Below are 14,333 nucleotides of genomic sequence, written 5' to 3'. Positions count from 1 at the left end.
CACTTCCTGCTGGGAAACGTATATAGGATAAGCCTGACACCACATGAATGGGCCATCCTGCTACCTTTCTTCCTGCATGAGCTGAACATGGCATTAAGAACACATGAGGAAGTGTGTATCCTTTGGTTGAAACGATATTAGGCGACCTTAAAAATCCTGACTTTTTAAATATGTGCCATATAAGCTGGTTCTAATTAAGCATTTATTAAAATCCTGTAGCCAACCATTGTATATTTTATCACGGTTTGCAATAGACCGGTAACTGTTCCACCTCTTGTGTGTCCTGCGTGTCACTCACCTTCTCATGCCCTGAAGCCAGCAGCAACAGTGTCCCATGCAGCCCAAATAAACAGGCCTTGTTTTGTCTGCCCCGTGTTCCCTCAGAGCTATCATTATCCGGGCAGGGGAAGTCATCCCCGTGTCAACAGAGTTCACGCCAGAGTCAGAGAGACAGCGACTGCAGTTCCTGGTAAGAAAGAAAACACAGAACCGTTCCCAACTCCCTTCTAGCGAGCACAGCTGTCAGATATTACCAGAGCCGACCTCCCCTCCCGTTGAGACATTGGCTATGCTTAGCTCTGTCTTTCTTACGCTGCCTGCTCTCTTCGCCAGCTTAATAGACTATGGAATTGTTTTTCCTATCCCCTGGGCATGTCAATCTTCTTCTCTTCTTTCCTTTTTTTCCCATATCGAAGGCCTACATGCAGCCCCATTTATTAGGGAACGAGTTTACCCATCTGGAGTTCCCAAGGAGAGTGCAGCGGAAGGAGGTGGGGAAGAGGATGCTGTACCGCGACTTCACAATGTCGGGGTGGTGAGTAGTCCTTTGATTGATTTCCTTTTCTTAATTTAAAATGCAATGCACATGCAACAGCATGGTAACTGACAAAAAGAGTGGCATGCCTGTTTTTTTCCCCCATAGTGCTTCTTAAATAATTTGGTAGGCAGGCAGACAATAAAAATACTGACACTCTCAATGCACATATTAAACATGATACAGCTTTGTCAAAAATAAGTAGTTTCTAATGTCTTGTAACTCCCTGTGTACCTGGCCACATCCATTTGTGAGCACTCAGAGAGTAATATGATGAAATAATTTCTGCTACCTTGCCTCGCCAAATTATATCATTTTTGGAATTATGCCTCACTGAAACATTGTGTTACTGGCATTAACTACGTTTGAGTGATTTCCTATTGGCTATTTTCATAATGTGCAGAGATTGTTCTTTATTAACAGTCTCTGTCTCCTGCTAACCCTCCCATTCAGAGTGCAGCAGTGTATAAAAGCCATTCAGAGCTCCGCCATCCATAGCCAGGAAGCGGCCTTGACATTTTAGCTCCTGTGTGCGAGGGGAAAGGCGAGGAGAAATCTGTGGGCACAGCAAGGATCTGGCTCTTTATCATATTTGAGAAAGAGAATGGTATGGAGAAGGTCAGGGAGAGAGATTGAGATATGGAGTGAGAGAGAGAGAGAGAGAGATGTGTGAGAAGGAGGACGGAGAGAGCGAGAAAGAAATGGACGAGAGAAGGACTGAGAAACATAAATGTCAAAGCGAGAGAAAAAGACAGCGGGGGAGAACGAGAAAGCAGGGGACGAGAGTTTGTTGGAGAGCGGGCGAGCAGAGATTACATTAACATTTTAGAGACCAGAGTTTGCATGGAGAGATATCGGTAATGTGCTATGCATATGCACATAAGCAGCACTAATGTAAAAAATGCAGTGATTATGAAACTGTAGCTTCTTGAGTTAAAGTGAGAGAGAGAGAGAGAGAGGCAGAAGAAAAAGAACGAGAAAGGTGACTGAGGACAAAACAGGTGATTGAGGAGGGAAATATGTTTTCTGACACCACGTCCGTGTGGTTGTGTTTTGCGGCGCTGCTCAGTTGAACAGATGTAGGTCAGTCAGTGGCTCTGTTCCTTATTGGGCCCAGAACTCTCAGCCTGTCTGCCTGCTTACTGTCTCGGCAGCGCAGACGGCCTGTGATGTATTTTTAATCAGGTTCTACCATAACCCAGTTCTGCTCACTTCACCCGGACTAAGTCTGGGTCTTAAATTAGTACTCTGTCAGCCAGTGTGGCTGATTGCTCTGATGTGCGTGGGCGCCGCCGAGTTTCTGTGTGACTTAACTGTGTCATCCTTTATAGGCACAGTATAGACTGGATATAGAGTGGGGTTTTAATGTCTCTGCTCTGCATATATATAGGGTCTCTTGTCTGTACGTGCAGCCTGTATGCCCACATGCTGCATGTGTGTGTGGGTGTGCACCAGCATCCAGTTCCCTCAAAGGCATCTATGATCAAGGCCGTGCTCTAATGAAGGAATACAGGCCTGCAAGCCCACCTCGCTCTGTCTTCCTCCATCTTTCCCTCCGTCACTTTCTTTACCTCCCCCCCTTCCCCGTATCGCACAGTTAGGAGTGTGAGCCGGCTTTGGCATCGCGCACGGCTGAGGGGAGGGGGGTTAGTCGGGGATGGCAGGCGGTTTTGTTTTAGAGACATCCTGGAGTGATGGATGCTGAGCAGTCGGCCATGTTCTACATGATCCAAAATGCCCCGGCAGCGCAGCCAGGAATGGGGGAAGCGGGTGGAGGGGAAAGAGGGAGAGAGAGGTGGGGCAGAGGTGGGATAGAGAGAGTGCAGATGAGAAGGAAAGGGAGACATGCAAAAAGAGTAATGGAGTAGAGAAGTCGAGAAGAGCTGGAAAGACAGGAAGAGAAGGGGAGGAGAAAGAGGGAAAGATGCAGAAAGAGAGACAGCGAAATGGAGGCATGATTATGGAGGCTTGGCTGCACGTGCGTGCGTGTGTGTGTGTGTGTGTGTGTGTGTAGGCCATGTAGGAGGGCAATGATAAATGACAATGAACGGCGCTCAAGCTGTCTCTCTTTAGTGCCCACGCCCACTGGGGCATCTGTCCTCCCCCCAATCCTATAGACAATGAGGGAGAGAGCTGGGAGAATAACACACACCTTCATCACTGTCAAACATGTTCACTCCCTCTGCTCTGCCTCTCCCTCTCCTCCTCTTCCTCCTGCTCCTTTCTTCTTCCATTATGCCTTTGTACTGGACTGGCATGAATGACGTTTATATTTGGAAAGCCGGGTCACTGCTATTAACTCGGGCCTCGCGTTGTTTCTCAGTGCACAGCTCCGTGTATGAAAAAGCCCGTCAAGCGGGTTGTGACAATCATCTGAACTGTCTACTTTGCCGATTTGTCTGACTTATCCGATGCTGACACATACAGGCCCGCCACCGTATCATGGGTGTGAGTTTGTTTGTGTGTGTGTGCGTGCATCCAGGCACACACACGAGTGTTGAGGGCATATCAGGATGCTGAGCACACAGAGCTAATGTTTCTCTGTCACCCCTCTTTGCACTGTGTATCCGCCCACCCTGCCCGCCGCTCCAGAGATGAGATCACTCCTCTCCTCTCCCGCCCCGTCTCTCGTCACCTGCAGAGAGGATGATACAGACCAGGAGCTACGCCCAACACCCCCCGATCCACCAGCCACCACCCCCCCACACACACACCTTCTCCAGTCACATACCGCAATGTTATCGGCAGACAGGATAGACCTTGAATGCGAAAGCTCCCAGTGCTGTGGTCAAACGGCGCAGCCCAATCAACAAGGCTCCCCCGCTGTTTTGGTCGCAGTTTCCCAGAGTGGGGAGCAGGTATCATAACAGGATTAATGTGCATCTTTCTCATGCTGTCACACAGTCGTTATCTCAAGCCTGACAGGCTGGATTCACTGTAAACACACGTCTCGAGAGGGAGACTGTCCCCGAAGGCAAGCTCTGGGGATTTCATCCGAGACATCTTTGAAATAATGGCAGAAAGTGTGTGTATGTGTGTGCAATGTTGTGTTGTGTTTTTTTTTTTTGTTGTTGTTGTAGAATAGCACTTCTTGAAGGTGAAACAATCACATGAAAGAAGTTTTGGAGGGATATGTCTAAGAGGTAGTGTTTCCCTGGCTATTTTTTGCCTTGGAATAGTGAGGGTGAGCCCTGCCTATTGCCTAAAACAGTCTCACTAGTATCTGTTTCAATGGTGGGTTTGATTTCAACATAGGCACAATGCTGTTTTAGAGGTTTTCCCGTGCCACGAAGAAACATTTCTGAGGAGTGTTATTGTGTGCTGCTGCGCTCAGCTCAGAAGAGTTTCAGGCTGCAGACTGTATCGCTGTGTTCGTGGGCTGCGTTCACAGTGATCGTCCTCGCTCTGCACGCTGTTAAAAAGTGCTGAGTGCGGCAGTATAGTGCTCGCCTAAGGTGGAAACATATGGTCTCTCCGAGTGGAACCAGCAGTAATGTAAAAACCATCCCGGTCCCTGCTAATCCACTTCATAGCAGCTGAAATACATGGGACAAAGGTGCGGGCCATACATTTGTTGCAATATTGTTTTGCAAATAATGGTTTGGGTTTGTTTTAACCAGCTTTTAGTGCTTTTAGTGAATGTTGCTTCCCCTATCACAATAATTCAGGTACTGTCATGCAAATGTATCCCTCACAGAAAAGCATGCATCCTTATGACAATTCTTTTTCTTCTGTTTCCTCCACCTCTTGGCGACTAAAACAAACCAAAAAATGAATGTCTAAACATCATTGGACTCAGGTTAATGTAGGCCGCCATCATACCAAGCCTAATTTCTTTTTCTTTTCACAGTGCCTAGTATGAGTTGTGAGTGGAAAACTTGGTCCTGGCAGCTTCTCTGTAAACTGGCTCCAATTGGTGGTTATGTTTTGTGGTTATTGTGACACTGCTGCTCCTCTGAAGTGGAGCTGTTCATGATTGAAAAGCAATATAATAGGCAGTATGTGCATGAGTGCACAATTGTTATGACCGATGAGTTCTTAACTGTGAGTTTTGAAGCTGAAATGCAGAAAAGGGGTATCTCAAGACTGTTCCGTGGCTTGAATATATACAGTATTATACAGTTGTTGTTTTTTTCCTTGTACTACATCCCTGTTTAGTCCCAGTCTGAAGCCAGTAAATTATTCATTAGTTGGGGTAGTTTGAACACTGGTGTGAGAGCAGGGGAATGAGAACCTGCATACCCTTGCATCAGTCAGCTATTCCAAACCTTGAGACAGACAGACAGACAGACAGACACACACACACACACACACATACATACACACAGACACAGTAGACAATCAACCTGGAGTGTCTCATACATTCGTTGGCATTAAATTCACTGTCGCTAGGGAGATGTTCAGAAGATCAGTTAGAAGGAAAAAAAGGAGTGAAATATGCTAACACTCTGTCGTTGTCTGGGTGTTTTTTTTTTTTTAACTCTCTCTCATTTTTTTTTTTTTTTCTGGCATACTCTCTCTCTGCCAGTCTCCTCGGCAGCAGGCCCTGCTGGGTGGCGTGCAGGCGATGTATCTCTAGGGCACGTGTGTGCAGCCCGCCATAAACCAAAAACCCATTAAAGTGTCCTCTCTCCTCTGCACAGGGCATATAAAACCATCGAAGACGATGACCTAAAGTTTCCTCTGATCTACGGCGAAGGGAAGAAGGTAAGAAGTGCTTCATGGCCGCTCGCTGACAGAGTTACTCCCATGGCCTTGTGCTCCTCGCATGTAATCAAAGCTCACCAGGGCACCATTAGTCAGCCCCCCTGTCACTGCGTGGAGGAGCGAGGAATGCAGCTCCTGCCTGCAGAAAGCATTTCCACAAATGTTCACATCCGCTACCATCCTATGGCATAAAAAATCTCCCCGCTGTAACTGTCTCAGTGGTGCTGTGTAAGTCGGCAGGTAAAGCGAGGCAGTAACACGGGCAGGGTCAAGGTTTAGGTTCCCATCAGAGCTGCCTGTTTAAAATATATGCACTCGCTCAATTGTGAGGCACTTTTGATTAAAGTGTCCAGCAACTGGCATATTAATTGGAATATAATATGGTTAAAACACTGACTTCCAGGAGGATCCAGTGGGCGTTTTGGCTCCAAACACAAAAGAAAAGGTCAAGAGCTCAAGACAGTTCAGCATACTTTTCGTGACATTTTCCCTTGCTTCAATGATACATGTAGTGCGCAGCATCTTGTCCCTGTGGTACCGAAAAGGTCAGAGAGGAAACATAATAGATCAGAATAAATTCCCACTCTGGCCTTCTCCAGTTTCCTATTTAATACACACAGGCAAGTAGATTTGGGTTTGACTGATGACTGGGGCAGATGTCACCCTAAAGTGCTGTCTGCTTGCAACCACATTCGGGCTTACCCCTGCACAGTTGGCTGTGCCCACGATGAGACCTCTCCCTTTGAAGTGAGGCGGGGAGATGGATGGCTAGATAGAGTGAGGGGGCTTTGTGCTGGAAAGGAACGCCAGAGCACTTCAAAGCCCGGCGCACAGCCTGCTGGGCCCCAACGCTCAACAATTAATCCCAGGATGTTTCCCCTTCTCTGCCGGAGGAGCTTCGCCGCCACTTTGAAACACCCTCCCTCCCATTCTCTCTCTCTGTCTCTCTCTTTCTTTCTCTCTCTTTCTCTGGCATCTGCACTACATTCTGATCCAGACTCATTCCTACCAGGCCATCTCCATTGCTCACTCACCCTCAGACTCCTCTCCCCATCCGTATGTGCCGCCTATTTCATACACTGTACAGTAGATTCAATTAGCCCAGTTCCCCAGCCCTGTGCCAGCAGCCATTTTTAGAGGCAGCGGTGGCGATTTGTGCAGACATAGGAATCAAAAGGAATTTCATACAGCATACAAATGAGATAGACGGTGTCTGGGGCTTGCGGGAGAGATCGTTAAGGGCTCAGAAAAGTGGGGGATGCCGAGATGTATCGATGGTTCATGGTGTCATGAGCAATCTCTTCTATTACATTAGATACTGCATAGACCCATGAGCTTGTGTTTATTTGTCTAAATGCTGCTCATCCATCCAGATAAAGATTCCCGCTGGGCTATAGCTTGTATGTTTCTGTGAAATGTTGCATGGGAGATCTCATGCAGGTTGTTCTTTGTAATTAACAGGCATGGTACTGTTGCTCAGCAGATTCACAGATACAGGACAGGCGTATTTTCTATCAAGGAATGAACACATGAATGAATACTGTATATTAATAATGAATCTAAGGGTATAGTCATTTTTAGGGGTGTGAATCTTTGGCTTAACATCATTTCAGTTTGATTCATTAGTTGACAATTCAGTGTAAGAAAGTAATTTTGTTTTTTGGAACGATTCAATGCAGCCCAAGTTTGTACACCACAATTCAAGTAACCGAGTAGTACTTTTAGCCAAAATTTTATATCCATCAAAGGCAGAATGATTAGGATTTGTTGTCCAACAGAAAACAGACCAACAGCGTGTCGCTCTTCATCCTTATCCTCCCAGATTCACTGTTGTTGTGGAACAAGCTGGTGTTTTGCCTCGCTGTATTTCCTTTTTTCTGTGGTCTGCAATTTTCGTAGCTTCCTACTGGATGTCGTGCTATTGATCCGGCACTGTGCGCCATGATTGGCTGGGAGCTACACACCCACTGCCCAAATGCCGATGCCTAGAAGAGTCCTGACCTCGGCAAAACTGCCACACACTTCTAGTGTCAAAAGTGATGATTGAGAGGAATTATTTTTGTATGAGTCTACACGTTGTTTTATTAAGGAAAATCCAACTCATTTTACCTTTAAGTAATGTGCAGTAAAGTAAGGCTATCCATTTTCTACTGATATGTGGCAAAATCAAGAATTAATTGTGCATTACTTACTCTATAAATAGTGGCAAAAGTGAGTGATTTAAAGCATTCTGTTTAATTTCCACAACATTATGTCTTTTTTAGAATCGGAATTGAATCAGTTCAAAGTTTCATACTGATTTGGGCCGAAGTCAGAACAATCGATTCTATTAATTTATTTTCACAGACTGACTCAGTTGGACCGTATAATCGACAAGCACCTGGCTTGTTATTCATATAGTCACACACATTCAGTCCGCCACGGTTATCTACAATTGGTGATAGATTAGTTCCATGGGTGTGACTGGCAGTTAGATGCCTTGCTCAAGAGCATTACTCATCCACTTCCCTCACCCAGATTTTTCCAGGTGGGCCGTGCACGCGCATCTCCACACATTCCAGCTGTGGACTACCACCACTGCCTCCGTTTGACAGTGACCTAAGTAAAGGAAGATTAATTTAGATTTTTACAAAACAAGGCATTTTCAAAACGAGTGACTCCAAATTAAGAGTTCACTTGCAAAAAACAGAGAAATGCCTCTTTATTTAACTGACTGTTGTATTCATTTTTAGTGCATACTGTACTTTCTGAATCCAAAATGTTGTCACAGAGGCCAGTATCGCCTATGCATGCCTCCTACTAGTATGATTTTTTTGATTGACTTTATCTAGAAAAAAAAATAAAAAACTTGGTTTATAGAAATGAAAACTCTTAGAGATGTCTGTCTTGCAAAGTGATCAGGGTCAAATGCTGGCCCTGCTTCAGATGCAGTTTTTTTGATGGTTGCTCCTTCGCAGGCTCGTGTCTTGGCTACTATCGGAGTCACCAGAGGTCTTGGGGACCACGATCTCAAAGTGCACGACTCCAATATATACATCAAGCCCTTCCTCTCCTGTTGCCCAGAGGTAAGCAACACTGCAGAGATACAGTAAATATCTGGAGTCATTGTATTTCTGTGTAGTGAAAGGAAAAATCTACCAGACGAATTATGATGTATTCCCCGAGTTATATTGTGATTAAGTGTTGAAAGTTACTTGTTTGGTGTTTCCTGCTTCTCCTCAACTTGCCTCATCTTTTGTACTTCTACTTCAGTTAGTGATTTTCTGTTTTCCTGAATGACTTTCAACCGTCCTCAGAGAAGGTGCTTTCAATTTAAGATTGCTACATGGGAATAAAACTATAGCTCGCTAGCCATCTACATTTACATCTACATTACAGTTTTATTTAACAGTATAGAGTGTTCTGGGTGTATTTTTCCTTGCATTCGACCTCATAACCTCAACTTCATGGTAAAATGTCATGAGCCCACTGGGAACGGGCTAAAATGCCCCTGGCCATTAATAGTCCACACTGCGGACTCCACAGTTAACCTGGACATTAACATTCCACACCAGCCGTCGCTCTCAAATGAGTCCTTTCCTTCCTCGTGTCTGCTGCACACAAACCCCACGATTCCAGCCGTCACGAAGCCCATGCATTCTCTTGATCTTTAATTCATTGCCCTCTGAGTTCAGTCACAGTTCAGCTTTTGGTTCTTACAGGAGTTTTTGATGTAGTTTTTTTTTTTTTTTTTTCCCCAATATATATATTTTTCCTTTGAGATGCTTGCACGCACTATTGTTTCATATAGAGGGTAAAAAGAGTGTCAGCATGTGGAAGATGTGTCAGAAACTGAGCATTAGAGGTCTCACTGGATTATGTAGTTAGCCTGACAAAATGGGAAATTATGCGAACAAAACGTGTATGTGTAAAGACATTATTCGCTCAGTTAAATTCATCTTATAAATGAAAAGGTGACGAGAAAAATGACATTAATCTTAATATGAAGTGTTACGGTTTAGGGTTAGGGTTACAGTGACAGCATTCTTATATCATTCAGATGAGCATTTAGTATATGATATGTTTTTTGGTTGGTTCAAATATAGATTTTGGGTCCAAAAAGCTGTGGTTATGAGTCCAGAAACACTATTGTTGAAGGGTTCTAACCCTCCTGCAATTTGTTGTTGTTGTTGTTTTTTTTTTTTAACCAAAAAATGTTTCCCTTATTTTTTTTGTTTGTTTTTTCAAACTGAAAATATAATAGATAAAGTAAAATCCATACCTTTTTGGATAATCTGATTTGAAGAAACAATAGTGTGGAGGTGATGACTTAAGTTTAGTTGGAGAACATACAGACTTCTTTATTGAGAAGTGGTGATGAAAACATGGAAAAAAGATGGAATGGAAGTCTGCAGCACTTCACTCCGAATAGCTCGCCTGTGGGCTTGTCCAGTGGAGTTATTAATTTTGTGTTTACTATAGATAAAGTTGCACAGTTAATTTACATTGTACTGTAGAATTATGACACACATTAAATAGCCATTTTTATCTACTTCACTTGTACTAATCCGCCCCATAGCAACAACATTGATCCACTCCAATCTTTACCAGAGAAAACAGAAAAGAAATTATACACGTGCTCCTGCCATGCAAGTACTGTATTCATTTGCAGAGTTAAAAATTTTCCAACTTTTGGGGCGTGCTTTGGTGGCCCGCCTGCCTTTCCTGTCTCTCTACTGTGTCTATAAAATAAAGCAGAAATGACAAAAAATAGGTTTCTTAAAAATAATAGCTCGCATCACAAGGTGTCCTCGCATGCATTGCACTACAAAACGCTCACATGCATTAGACAGTTGAGTACAGAGTTTGGCTGTGTTGTGGGTTTTTACTGTAACTGTTAATCAGTACAAATCGATGAACAGTGCAGTGGGTAGTACACAAAGATGGAGAAAATGTGTATAAGTGTGGAGTAAAAGATTATATTGAAGGAACATGGGGTTCTGAGAACATAAATATGCTCCCATGAGATCTCGGCTATGCATTTTCAAATGGATTGTTTGAATTGTGTCTCTTTTGGTGTGGTCTTACATGGGATGATAGCTCCTCTGCTTTTTCTGCCTTGCCGAGTGGAGTTAATCAGCAGCTTCCCCGCATCACGCAAGCTCATGATCCACCCGGAAGTCATTTTGATTCCTATACAACCACTTTTGCGAGCACAGTGGTCACGCTGCTTTGTTTTAGCAGTAGCCCTTACAGTCTTGGTGAGGTGGCATATCTCCTGTGGAGAGGCAAGAAAGCACCATACTCCACGTTTTTTGTTTTTTTTTCCTTTCTCTCACTCATTTGATGCAGAGAGGGTGCTCACAGGAGTTGCTACGGTGACATGCCATCTGAGGATCTTTTTGCTTGAGGATCACTGTGAAGGCTTTCAGAAAAATATAGAGGTATCATATATACTCAAAAAAAAGACGGGAATTAGGGATGAGATAAACTCATGAGGAGAAAAGCCTGTTCCGCAAGGCCAGACATCTGTCTCACTCTTGAAAATGCCAGTAGGTAACGTTCAAGTGGGTTCCATGCATCTCAACTCAGACTTTTCTGTCGTCATCCCCTTCACCTGCAGGTTAAAGTTTACCCGCTCTCGCAGTACGAGCATGGCGCCGATGACGTCCTCGTGCTGGGAACTGACGGTCTCTGGGATGTCCTCTCCAATCAGGAAGTAGCCGAGGCGGTCACCTCTTTCCTGGCCAACTGTGACCCCGATGACCAGCACAGGCACGTTCACTCATAGCACAGCTGCAGTCACCAGACAGCGGTGAACTTCCTCTCACCCCGAATCTTATTTAGATAGGATGAGCGTCGTTATCTCATCATAATTATGCTAATTTTCCAAACATTTGGATAAGTCATTGTCTGATATCGAGGAAAAGCTTGTGAAAGTGGTAATGGGAGCTCTGGCGCTTTTTTTATGTGAGCTTATCTGTAACTTTCATCACATGGGTGTAAACCTTGGCTCATCAATTCACTGGGCTGTAGGCAGATGCAGATTATGGAACAACTATACATGACTGTAATCCTATTTTACAGCCCTGCTCCGTGTATGTCATTCTGTTTTGATGCTGGCCTTACCATGTATTACTTTTGTTAACCTCAGGTACACAATGGCAGCTCAAGACCTCGTGATGAGAGCCCGAGGAGTGTTGAAGGATCGAGGCTGGAGGATATCCAATGAGAGATTAGGCTCTGGAGATGACATTTCTGTCTACATCATTCCACTAATGTACGGCAACAAGCAGACCTAGCCAAGCTATAGACCACCACGAAACCTTAGGCCATAAGAGCAACAGTCTACCCTGCCTTGACCACCCGACTTCCCCTCTGCAGTTACCCCGATCCCTTATGCTCTTAAAAGTGCTTCAGTTTGGAATCCCTCCCGTGGTGAGGGATCCAAAACATTTGTGGTCATGTTGGGATTTCTGTCCCATTTTCTTTGCAGGATTATCTCAGGATGATCAATATTCCCTCCTTTTGTGTAGTGCTTTTTACCGAAACCAGTGGCAAACCTAGATTGTGAACACAATAGAGCTGAGTTGGTTCATTGTTAGTGAGTCATTTCTCTGTAAACCTCTTAAGTCTGTATTTCACTGGAGAATCCGTCCTGAACTTTGTCACGGTGCCGTGCCTAATTAGGGGAGAGAGAACGAGCTCACATTGATGAGATGTTGACACGCATCTCAGGATCGCTGTTACTAACTTATGTTAATGTACAATATTTATAAATGTGAAAATGTAAATACTCTGAGACATAAGACATTTGATAAATGTTTGCCAAGCACCTGTACAGTGTATAGACCAGCCCGCAGAGGGAGATGTATATATGAATCATACCTCCTCTGTTCCATGTAGGTTTTTAGTTTCCCATCTGGCCAGTATCAACCATCCTCATCTATTAGTCACTTGTCAAAAAAAAAAAAGAAGGAGAAAAAAGCACGTCTCTCTAGACAGAGCAGTGTGTCATATAGCTTTAAGCCCTCAGAACATGGCTCCCCTTTTACTACTGCACACTAACCATTCTAGTTAATTGCTTTCCTCGAATATGAAGAAACATATATGTCTATGAAGGTGCAATCATCATATAGTTTCTGGTCTGTGGCTCAGAAAATCCCTTATTATGAAAGCTAGCTCAGTTTGTACAATTGTAATTCATTCTGATTTAAGAGAAAGAAAAAAAAAAGAAGACATTCACATTCTCTCTACTCAGTCACTCCCAGCCATCTGCCTTCCTTTTCTCCTCTTCTTTTTATCTGTTTATTCTATTTAAGTAGTGATGTCACTGTCCTCTGGGTGGCTGATCACACACTACATTTGATGCATCAACAGATATCTGTGCCATTACTTTGGTCAGCAGTTGAGTTTAATTGTCATCTGTTGTTCATGTAACTAAGGCATCTATTCTTTATAAGACACACAGAACAAAAGAAGAAAAAAAAAAAAGAAAAAAGTACAGCATGAATATAACATCTAACAAGACGTTGACCTGCACTCAAGGAACCTCTACTTCTGTTTCATTTTTTCCCCAAAGGATTTTTAATAACATCACCAATGAGAACATGACTGCAAAGAGACAATTATAGTAAATAACTCTGAACTTGCGTGTCTCTGCAGTCGACACTTTCCCAGATGCAGTCTTTTTCCACATTCCACTTTTCATTTTGTTTATCTGTGGTTTCAGTTTCTATTAATTGTACACAAATACTGTATCTCAACTGCATTACATCCAGATGTGGCTTGCTTAAGATGAAGCTGTCGAAAAGTGAAATGGAACACATGTATTTAATTTAAATGTGGAAAAAAAAAAAAATCTGTAAATACATTTCAGTGGACAACTGTCTCCTTTATGTTGTAAGTGTTGTACATTTTAATGATACAAAAAGACAAAAAGACACCATTTGTACTGTTTTGAAAAACAATGCTCAATGTAAAAACAAACAACAAAAAAAGATTTTAGTCTCAGTTTTCAATTTTATTAAAACATTCCTGACAATTTCTTCTTTCTCTGGAATTGACTTGATAGCATTGTGTCCCTGATAACTGGTCTGTGTAGTAGAAAGAAAAGCAGCAGATGAAGTGGTGGTTGATTTCATGCCAACAGAGAAGAGTCTTGGGAAGTAAACAGACAAATGGGGGAAGTAAGCAGGAAAATGACTTCAGATTTTTACACCTCGGCCAAGAGTATTATTACACAAGCCGACTGTATTATTTCATACAACTTGTGGCAATAATTTGTTGATCATAAATCTATACCCTAGTCATGACCTTTGACATTGACAACATATCATGACTTTATAGGACAGCGTAGTGATAAAGCCGAGTTCCTCATATTCCTCAGCCTAAACCAGTGTACGTCATGTTGGAGAAAAAAAAAAAAAAACAACAACTCTGAACTCCAGTCAAAAAATTATCATCAAGAAAAGGCGTGGAATTCTGAAATGGAGGCTGTATAGGAACACTGGGCTTAGTGGGGACAATCTCCAAGCTCTCTGTTATACTCAAGCAACTGTATGGAATAATACCATCCCCAATCCCACTAACTGTGTCAAGTGAGTCCCAAAGCAATACAGGGATGAAGGGTATCAGTTCACAGAATAGCCAGACAGGAGATTTCATGGTGCAGGCTGCTTTGAGGGGTGTAATTTAACACCGAAGCGCGCACACATACACACACACACACACACACACACACACACACACACACACACACACACACACACACACACACACACACCCTCAAGTGATGAAAGACAGTTTGGTAAAAATGTGCGTACATGTTGTG

General features: G+C 43.5%; 1 protein-coding gene across 1 annotated transcript in view; it reads left to right on the top strand.

Annotated features, from left to right (window-relative positions):
- Nucleotides 1–13,036, top strand: part of ppm1h (protein phosphatase, Mg2+/Mn2+ dependent, 1H) — a 33,776-nt gene extending 20,740 nt beyond the window's left edge. The window contains exons 5-10 of the mRNA XM_030054371.1: nt 385–469; nt 696–814; nt 5,458–5,521; nt 8,479–8,586; nt 11,124–11,275; nt 11,655–13,036. Coding sequence (XP_029910231.1) covers nt 385–469; nt 696–814; nt 5,458–5,521; nt 8,479–8,586; nt 11,124–11,275; nt 11,655–11,802 — 676 coding nt within the window. The 3' untranslated portion in view covers nt 11,803–13,036. The remainder of the gene's footprint in view (nt 1–384; nt 470–695; nt 815–5,457; nt 5,522–8,478; nt 8,587–11,123; nt 11,276–11,654) is intronic.
- The last annotated feature ends 1,297 nt before the right edge of the window (nt 13,037–14,333 follow it).

This window comes from Myripristis murdjan, chromosome 6 (genome assembly GCF_902150065.1).
Source record: "Myripristis murdjan chromosome 6, fMyrMur1.1, whole genome shotgun sequence".
Classification (NCBI taxonomy): domain Eukaryota; kingdom Metazoa; phylum Chordata; class Actinopteri; order Holocentriformes; family Holocentridae; genus Myripristis; species Myripristis murdjan.
Note: the sequence above shows the minus strand (reverse complement) of the source record. Positions and strands in the feature narration are given on the sequence as shown.